The 9,454-nt window shown below is 43.3% G+C and overlaps 2 protein-coding genes across 2 annotated transcripts; one reads left to right on the top strand and one right to left on the bottom strand.

Moving 5' to 3' along the window:
• The first annotated feature begins 3,924 nt into the window (after window positions 1-3,924).
• LOC128713843 (solute carrier family 17 member 9) lies at window positions 3,925-5,487 on the top strand. Its single transcript, XM_053808714.1, has 4 exons — window positions 3,925-3,992; window positions 4,093-4,873; window positions 4,939-5,155; window positions 5,240-5,487. The coding sequence occupies exons 1-4, from the start codon at window positions 3,925-3,927 to the stop codon at window positions 5,485-5,487; spliced, it is 1,314 nt and encodes a 437-aa protein (XP_053664689.1).
• Window positions 5,488-7,036: 1,549 nt separating this feature from the next.
• Window positions 7,037-8,504, bottom strand: LOC128713765 (uncharacterized). Its single transcript, XM_053808631.1, has 4 exons — window positions 8,406-8,504; window positions 7,737-8,249; window positions 7,231-7,668; window positions 7,037-7,165 (listed from the first exon to the last, which is right to left on the bottom strand). Exons 1-4 carry the CDS (start codon window positions 8,502-8,504, stop codon window positions 7,037-7,039), a joined length of 1,179 nt encoding a protein of 392 aa, XP_053664606.1.
• Between the last annotated feature and the right edge of the window lie 950 nt (window positions 8,505-9,454).

Below are 9,454 nucleotides of genomic sequence, written 5' to 3'. Positions count from 1 at the left end.
GCATGTTTTATTGTGTGCCTCAGTGGTTTGGCAATTTATATAATAACTTATATCTAAACGAAAATAACGAAAATAAGTTTACATAACACTGACAACAATGAAGCAGGGAATCCTGTGAGGGGAAAAAAGAAAATTGGGTAGGAAAGAAAGAAAAATGAAGAAACAAAAGAAAATAAAAAATGAAAAGAAAGTAAAAGAAAAAGGGAAGAAAATGGAGCAACAACAAGAAACAAAAAGTTTGATTTTTGAGTAGACATGGTGAGTTTGCAGTTTTTGGAACGGTGATTTATGATATGATTTGTAGAATTATGTTTTAAAGTAAATCTACACATAGCTATATAATTTACAGCTTAGATAACCTCTTGGACAAAATGGCCCCTCGAAAAGCTCCACCATTTTGGGCCGAATCTATTGATCTAGTGAATCTTGAAAATTACTACTTTGTCTAAACACGATCGATTGTACCAAGTATCACTTGGTCATTCGAATTACTAAGGCTTTGTTAGAGGACGCTTCTGCAGCTATAGGTCACTTCAAGATGTAAAAGCTCCCTATCGATTGTAGCATTGAAGTTTCATTAGGCAAGCTATGTTTTTCACGTATTCGTTTGTTCGGTTCAGAGAGTGCAATCTTTTGAGATTAAGTGAAACATTGTATAATACAGAATAACCTATAACAATTATATCTAGGCCAGGTCTCAAACACGTTGGAGAGTTTTAGCTAATGTATTTCGCCTCATCATGGCTATCTAAACAGGTAGAATGAACTGGATGGTACGAAATCTGCAACATTTAAAATCTTGAATAAAAGGTACAAGAATTTGCTTAAATCGAATCGAAATGATCTTCAAATAAAAAGGAAAAGAAAGATAACGACCGATACCAAAATATTTTATATCATGAAATTATCAAAAATCAAGTCAATAATAAATCTGAAAGAGAACGACCAGGTGTTTCTAATGCTACTAATTCTTATATGCAACGGTTATCTTTCTAATACTCTGAAATATATACACAAAGATATATTTCCGAGGACACTCGAAGGACACAAAGATATTTACTATGCTAATAGATAGTAAAGTAAGTGCACATGCTATAATAAGTTTTCTGTTACTGATAATTTATGGCAATAGTTAACTGTAGTGTTTTATTATCCAATTTGATCAAATAAAATAAATAGTGTCTGAACTAGTTGACTATTTAAACACATTATCTTCTACCTTGCCTAAATTCCACTTTTATAATGCCATCCCTAACGATTGCACATTCGCTGACACGATCGGACGGTAAAGTTGGAAAACTTTTTCCCCCCCAAAAACGTGCCTACACGACATAATTCCTCCCGATGGGTAATCTCTGTTTCATTTGTGAACAAATTTCTGCGCCTAATAAATCATCTACCGGTACGAACTCCCCAAACTCCGTGCCGCTCATTTCGACGATCCGACCCCAGTCCGGTATGCGAGTGTCCTCGTTGAGCACCCACAAACAACTAAAGCATTCCACACGAAAAAAAAATTGTCCGTTTCGGGTTTCCACCCCCAACCGTGTTGTCTGATTCCCGTCGGGGACAACGATGACCAGGAAGCCACGTACGGGTTTTCACTTTTTCAACTCTCCTGTCTGTTTGCTCGGGGATGTGACATTCCGGGTCGAGTTGGCGCACATAGCATTGGGTTAAGGGGAAGGTCCCAAAAGTAAGTGCAAAGCGTTGCTCACTGCAAGCCGTAACGGCGTCGCACGTAATCATAAATTATCATGCAACAACACCTTTTCCCGACAAATGGAATTTGTAGCAAATTAATGGGAGGCACCCGATGTCGGATGCCTTTCCAAACTCTAACCCTCGGTTGAAACTGGACGCTATTGGGGAGTGTGATTGCCTTTTTTTCTTTTTTGAACTTTTAAAACTTCAATGTTCCATAAAGCCGTTGTGACAGTACTTTGGTTATAGGTTTTTTTTCGCCCTGAACAGTAAATAAGTGTCAATGAGTTCTTCAATACCCTAGCATTGTACTGTTGTGTTGTGTTTAGTCCCCGAAACCGTGTGCACTCGATGCTGTCAGTTCCATTTCCGGAAATCCCTTTTCCGAGGTACGCACCGACAGCGCTGACCGCCAGGAAACCGAAGGACACGCACATTATTCCGGAACCCACGTTTCCTGTACGGCGCAACTGTGAATGGTCGAAAGTTTATCTATTCTGCCGCTGAATGCATGCTATCTTCACCGTACCATCATCTTCCGCATTCACCGTTGGCATTTTGGGGTGGCGCGTCCGTTTGGCCACAAAAGCTGTTCCGCCGATTGCCACTTGCCAGGGTGCGCACTATCAGTGCTGACGGTTGCCGTGACAAACGATCCGTTCATAAATCAACCCCCGGTGGTGGTCCGTTCGGGCACACACAATGGCATGCACTGGGAACCGTCAACAAATATGTTATGCAACGGTGCAACGAGAGTGGGTGTGTGCATCATGATGCATTTCCATCAATTCCGAATGTGACACCTACACTGGTGGATAATGCGTGAAGGTGGAATGTATTGTTCGAGCCCTGTCCCAGAAAAGGGTATCATCAGTTAACCCTCGGCTGGTGGGCCATAAATATGTTTTTCGTTCGCTCAATGAATCCTCCCTGACATCTGCAGCGGTGCGTTAACGCAAATAAACCACTGAACCGGCGGTTAGTTCATTTTTGTCGAACTGTTTTACTCTACCGACGTTTTCCACCGCTAGTTGATGCTGTCGAGGTTATGGGAAATAAAATTGAATTATTGCAATTACTATTAACATTCAATCTGGGATTGCCGGAATCGTGACATAAATTAAACCTTTTCCTCGTCCGGTTTTAAACACCGGAATAAAGTTAAATATTATATTTAGTTCACTCAATCTTTTAAGGATAACAAATACGTAACTTCTAACGCTTTTATATCGTATTTCATCACATTATTATGAAGAATAATGCCAACGATGTCTAAGCTTAGATCTAACCATTTCCAGCCTAGTACATCTCCAGCCTACATGATAGGTCGCCTGCAAGGCCGTGGAATCAAATTCCAAGATTTGCGTAGAGTACGAAGCCACAAAGCTCTCCTTTTTAGACGCAATCCAAAGGATTCACGCAATCATAGGAAATACTCGTGATACCCCGATTCTAGATCTAGTGGGAGGGTCGGTTATTATAACCTGCCTTAGAGCAATATTTAAATTTGTTGGATAGAATTTGACTGTTCTGAGAATGTATTTGTGAGAAGCTTTGTTTGAGTGACCCCGTCTTGTCGCGTTGTCGGTCTCGACCCCGACCCATTTTTAACTCGTTTGTATGTGCGAAGATGAATGAGTGTGATGCGTAGAAATTGTGTGACATGATCAGAAGACACGAACAAACATAGAAGAATATCAAAAGAAGACGGGGCGTAGTTTTTAAAAACTACGCTGCATTTTGTTAACACCCACATAGACAACACATTTCCACATCTGCAAAGAAAACGTGTAACGTATTTAAAAGCAGCACTCAACCGTCAATTTAAAATCTATGTTTATCCACCGTTGACAGTATGTACTTTTCAAAATTTTAAAACAGATGGCGCTAACAGCGTTCCACCGTGCTGTCAAAACTTGTTTATTTACATCGATCTCCCCACTTTCCATTCACTAGAAAAGTAGTAAAAACGAAAACATTCTTTTCACTTTCGGATCTGCTGAAACAACTAGGAAAACATCAGCGGAAACAGAACCTAGCAAACATCTCCTCGATCAACATGCCAATACCGTGTCGATTTCTACTAAACTAGTGCTCCGGAGGGTGTTTTTGGTTGGCCGCTGTTGTTGCGGTGGAAATCGAAGCAACGTTCAAGCCAGGCGCACCACGTCAGCGCGGGCAGCTAGTGCGCGGGAGAACCCGATAAAATAGCCGTATCAAATGATGGAAGAAAAGCTTAAATATTCCTTCCTGCGCGATCTTAACGATGGGCAAAGTATATGGACTAGGTAGGTTGTTTGTCTCCCAAGGCGGGTGTCATAACGGCACCGAATCAATATCTCGTATACAAGCGGTGTAAACTATAAATACTGTTCAACTTTTTTCCAGAAATGAAAAGCGTACCTGGTTCTTAACTCTCCTGACGGGGACATGTATGCTTTACTCAACCCGTACCACGATGCCACTGCTCGTACCGGCTGTAGCAGCCGAACGCAAATGGAGTAAAACCGATTCCGGCACCGTGCTAAGTTCGTTCTTCTGGGGCTACACGCTAACGCAGGTGCTCGGCGGCTATCTGAGCGATAAGTTCGGTGGCCAGAAGGTGATACTGTTGGCCGCCATCGGCTGGTCGCTTATAACGTTCTGGATGCCGAACATCATCACCTCCTCAACGCTGTTCTCGTCCTATTCGATCCCGTTTATCGTTACCGTTAGAATAATCAACGGCGCCTGCCAGGGTGTCCACTTTCCCAGCATGATAAGCATCACTAGTCAGAATCTGAGCTCCTGCGAACGGGCCAGCTTTTTTAGCATACTCACTTCGGGGTCAGCTCTCGGGACGCTGCTAACCGGCATTGTCGGTTCGTTTCTGCTCGACTACTTCGGTTGGCCGACCGCGTTTCGGGTGATTGGGTTCCTGGGCCTCTCGTGGACGCTCTTTCTACGGTACTACACGATGGCATCGGATCGGAGTAGGATCATTAACATTTCCATGCCGAGCCGGATGTACACGAAGCTTGGTACGCCCGAAACCGTACCGTGGTTACGGTTGTTCGAACGAAGTAGCTTTTGGGCCTGTGTCTTGGCACACGCTTGTGAAATGAACTGCTTTTTCGTGCTGCTCTCGTGGTTACCAACGTATTTTCACGAGAATTTCCCACAAGCTAAGGTACGTACATTGGGGGAGGGGGAGCATCAATTCCTATCGAATGATCTAATATGTTTCTTTTTCAGGGTTGGGTAGTAAACATGATCCCTTGGCTAGCTCTTCCACCGGTGACATTCATGGGAAAGTTACTTACCGAGCATCTACTCGCGAAACAGTGGTCACTGACGCGCATCCGTAAGCTAGTCCAGAGCTTATGTTTTCTGGGGCAAAACTGTGCCCTCTTTGTTATGTGCCGAACGCAGGACTTTAATATGGCACTTACCTGCATGTCAATTATCATCGGTAAGTAAATCGTACTTTTCCATTCCATCTTTATCAAAACACCATCGCCATTTACTGCATGTTTTTGCTCCACCTCTTTTGTAGGTCTTTCTGGGTTGCATAATAATGCGGTGACGGTGAACCCACAGGACCTTGCACCGAGCCATTCGGGCAGCGTGTTCGGGCTGATGAATACGGTCGGTGCAATACCGGGCTTTCTCGGTGTTTATCTTGCCGGGCACATACTCGAACTGACGCAATCGTGGTCGGCAGTGTTCAGTACGGCAGCTGCCATCAATACGTTCGGGTGGCTCATCTTTACCGTGTTCGGTTCCGCTGAAACGATTGTTTAGAGTTGGGGGGGGGGGGGGTTTGTTTTTTTAAATCAAACCTTTCATTCGGGGTTTCGGGATGATCAATGGAAGCCAAAACCAAAACTCTCTAGATTATAAACTCTTTCCGCTACCGATACAGATAGGTGTACAAAAATCTTATTCCCCTTTTTGCTCTTCTTCTCCAAAGCACTCCACACACCACGTCCTTTTCGATCCTCCACCAGAATGTGTCTAATAATCCTATCGAACAAATGAATGATGTGGCTAGTGATCGAATCCCGAAAGGCAAGTAGCCGCTTGAAAAGCGTCATTCGAGTTAGGGAGGAGGCTCGTAAGGTTGGGATGGAATCGAATCAAATTTGCTATTCAAAAACCGCATTCCTCGAGAGAGATAGAGCTGGTAGAAGAGGTAGCTAAACGTCGAACTGCAAATCTGTTAGATATTGTCCAAAAAATATATTAGAACAAATAAAACAAAATCATTGATGTACCGAGATATGCAGTTTGTGTGGGGTGATAGGGAGAAAACCATCTTAAATTGTATTTATTATCAAAACTGCGCCCACAAGCACGGCATTTCTGTTGGAATCATACTGCGGGTATGAATGAATGTTTAAAACGTCAAAATTATCCAATTATGTTCCGTCTGTGTTTGTTGCTGTTTTGATAGCCGTGCCTCGAGCCGTTTTCCGTCTAAATTCTCCCGTTTTTTTGGCCGGTATGTATTTTACGTCAAAGTACAGCTAAAAAAAGCTGATTCGCGTTCCTCGAAAATAATTTAATTTCTTGCATCCTTTTTGCCCCTTTCTTACACGAACGAGGAACTGTCCATTGCGCGTTCTGCGAGTACATTTTGATATTTCTTTTTTTTTACAAGTTCTTACAGAAGCTTAGGAATATCTCGCTACTTATTTACCTCCACAATCGCTACCACTATCTTTGTGCTAATAGGGCTTTGCTTTCTTTTTAGTAAATTCATTCATAAGTCCTTCTTATCGTTCGATTATACAAATGTAAAACAAAACCTTGGACCCACAGCAACACCTTCTGTCATGGAGTTTAAATGAATTCTTGGGGAAAATGTTGCCATAAGGGCTAGCGATTGATTTGAGCAGTGTAAAAATCCTACAAGGAGACATTCACTGGACGTTTACTGAACGACATCGTAGAACGTAAACTTACGAACGCAATATGATGCATTCCCGCGTGGACGTATTCCATGACACACACGATTAACTCTACAAGTTCACAAGTCTTCTTTTTGTTTTTTGTTTTGTTCAGAAAAGGTTTCTTCTGAATAATGATCACATCGAAAGCAACACTAATAGGAAATTACAGTAAAGCACACGCTACGTAAATACTACTTAAAACAACACCCTACATTTAGCTGGGGTATACAAATGTACAACGGTGTAGGGATACATAGTGTGGTAGTCGATAGAGTAAGAACGCAATTCCCGCTGCAGTAGGGAACACTACAATCTATGTCCCATGTAATAATGGATGTAATATGGAACTAGTTCTTAGTTATCATCTCGCCTGCTCGCGTTCGTGCTCGTCTTCGTGTCTATATCAGACCCTCAACCGGTGGTAACACTTCGTACATGGCATACTTCCACGTCCAACGACGTGCAAGCGCTTCAAATTTTGGTCTGTCGTTCTCATACATACGGCCTAATTCTGGTTCCATACAAATCTAGTCGTGGAAAAAGGATGAAAGATATTCAATTCAATTCATTCTATCAAACTGCCTTGACTTACCTGTGTAAACGGGTCCGTCAGTAGACTCTGCACGGACAGGAGCAACTTGGAGATAGTCAGTGCCAGCGACCAATTGTGCTGTATGATATCGATACCAACATCGCCGTGGCGGGACACGTTCGGGTGCACAATTTTCGTGAGAAACCGCACCTGCGGCGGTAACATCGGGTACGAGCAGGGTATGACGATGTACAGGAAAAACTTGCCACCCTCGTACGGGCTGCCGGCCGGTCCGAGTATCGATGCTTGCCAGTGAAACAGCTGATTGTCCAGTGCGACCGCATCGATACCTTCCGTCGCGTCAAGATCCAGCGAACGAATGTCGTTGCGAAGCCGGTTCGCGCGAATGTGATTGACCCGTCCGCGCATCGGTGCCTTGTGGGCCATCTGTATCAAACACGTGCGGCAGAAGCACGAGTTCATCAGTGCGCCATACATCTTGGGTGAGAAAAAGAAAGATTTTCTATTAACCTCAATGCATGTTACAATAAGCTCCCCACACTTACATGCAGCCAGTTGGGAATGGTTGATATCTGCTGAAATAGTGGCCACCGTTCCTTGGTGTACTTCTTCCACATCTGCTGGGGAATGTGTACTTCCAGTATTCGCTTCCACTGCTTGCACACCTCGCTCGCATTCCACAGCGACAGATCGTCTAGGTAGGAAAAGATCGATAGCAGTACCTCCACCGGTAGGGCACAGATTTGCCGTTCCGATTCATCCGCTTCCCGTGGCTGTGAGAGCATCTCGAGATATTGATTCACATTACGCGGTGCCGATGGCCGGGGCCTATCCAGATGGTCATAATCCTGATCGCCGTCGGATCGATCCTTTGCTTCCGAACCATTCTCCGGTGGTTCATCATTACCGGAATCTTCATCGTCCGATACCTCGGTCGCCAGCCCTTCGGCTTCGTCTTGTGGATGGTTGGGAAAAATGAACGAATGGCACGTACCACACAGCGGTTCTTCATAGTTCGGTCCGTAGTACCCATTGCAAATCCAACAGGTCGATGAGTTCTGCCAATTATGTACACAAACAATGATTACGCAAACGCAGGGTACGAAACAGGGTAGGAATGATTGCCAACTTCTCTCGAGGGAGAAAGTTTCTTGCCCGACTCTCAGTAGACAAAACGAGGGAAAGTAAGCAACAAAAAAGCGACGATTACTTACGGAAAATTCAAAGGTTTTGCAAAACTCCTCATACTCCACATCGTAATACAGCTCCTCCTCGTATTTAGAGGTGAACGTCTTGCTGCATCCAGCAGCCATCACAGTGCACCTTCAACTATCTGCTGCTAGTTTTGTTTTCTCGTCTGCAACTCACAGCTAATTCACTTCCACCACCCAGAAAGAACTACTAAGTACGGAGGAAACTGTTGTTCGCGCACGGATGCAAGAGCTTGCAAATGCAATATTGCTTGTGAAAATGTATGTAAACAATGCCGATTGAGCTAACCTGGTATGTTGACGCTTGTATAGTTTATCTTTTTGCCGCTAGAGCACATTTACGGTTGTCAAACAGTGGCACAGTGGTAAAGCGGAATAGGAATTTGGCGCATTTTGTCCTGCTTTTTGAATCACATTCGATATTCATTTTGCTGTTTTTATTTTACAACAATTATGTGCAATACAAACCAGAAACCTCAAAGACAATAACCAAATATTGCCAAAACGTTAATTTCCGCAATTCTGATGCTGGTTGGGCATAAATAGTACACCAAAACAACTATTTTAGTACTCGTGTTTTATTTACTTTAGAAACGAACCTAGCAAAGGATTTACAAATATCGTACATCTCTCTTTTTATTTATCCAATGTCCGGATCCTCAACTATATCGGTTTGCGTCACAAAACTAACCATTTCGAACTCTCTGCACAACCGTCGACGGAGAGCTCTTGGAGCCTACGGTCTATTACAAGCTAGGAAAGAAACTGGTAATGAAACTAAAGGCCAAACACTAAACGCTGTCGAGCGTTAGCTGCTCAAGAACACGTGAACACGGCAATATAGCGCTCTCCTCTTCTGTTTTTCACTTCGTTTTAGTACACGGTATCGACTACACTAATTGGTTAGGTGCGCGCCTTCGTTTCCTATCACGCTCGGTATGGTAACTAAGTTGGTGACATTGCACTAAAGTTATTGAGTTGTCTTTTATCCGCATGTTTGATGGGTTGATTTGCAATTATAGCTTTTTATAATGCTAAAACCGTTAACTAAA

This window comes from Anopheles marshallii, chromosome 3 (genome assembly GCF_943734725.1).
Source record: "Anopheles marshallii chromosome 3, idAnoMarsDA_429_01, whole genome shotgun sequence".
Lineage (NCBI taxonomy): Eukaryota > Metazoa > Arthropoda > Insecta > Diptera > Culicidae > Anopheles > Anopheles marshallii.
The sequence above is the reverse complement of the archived record's forward strand: the minus strand, read 5'-3'. Positions and strand labels throughout refer to the sequence as shown.

What these genes read in the sequence shown, in the direction of transcription:
- LOC128713843 (XM_053808714.1), top strand. Translation starts at nt 3,925, where the DNA reads ATGATGGAAGAAAAGCTTAAATATTCCTTCCTGCGCGATCTTAACGAT. An exon ending in GGGCAAAGTATATGGACTAG is followed by an intron (nt 3,993 to 4,092) that starts GTAGGTTGTTTG and finishes ACTTTTTTCCAG; the next exon opens with AAATGAAAAGCGTACCTGGT. An exon ending in AGAATTTCCCACAAGCTAAG is followed by an intron (nt 4,874 to 4,938) that starts GTACGTACATTG and finishes TTTCTTTTTCAG; the next exon opens with GGTTGGGTAGTAAACATGAT.
- LOC128713765 (XM_053808631.1), bottom strand. Translation starts at nt 8,504, where the DNA reads ATGGCTGCTGGATGCAGCAAGACGTTCACCTCTAAATACGAGGAGGAG. An exon ending in GCAAAACCTTTGAATTTTCC is followed by an intron (nt 8,250 to 8,405) that starts GTAAGTAATCGT and finishes CATAATTGGCAG; the next exon opens with AACTCATCGACCTGTTGGAT. An exon ending in CCATTCCCAACTGGCTGCAT is followed by an intron (nt 7,669 to 7,736) that starts GTAAGTGTGGGG and finishes TTCTCACCCAAG; the next exon opens with ATGTATGGCGCACTGATGAA.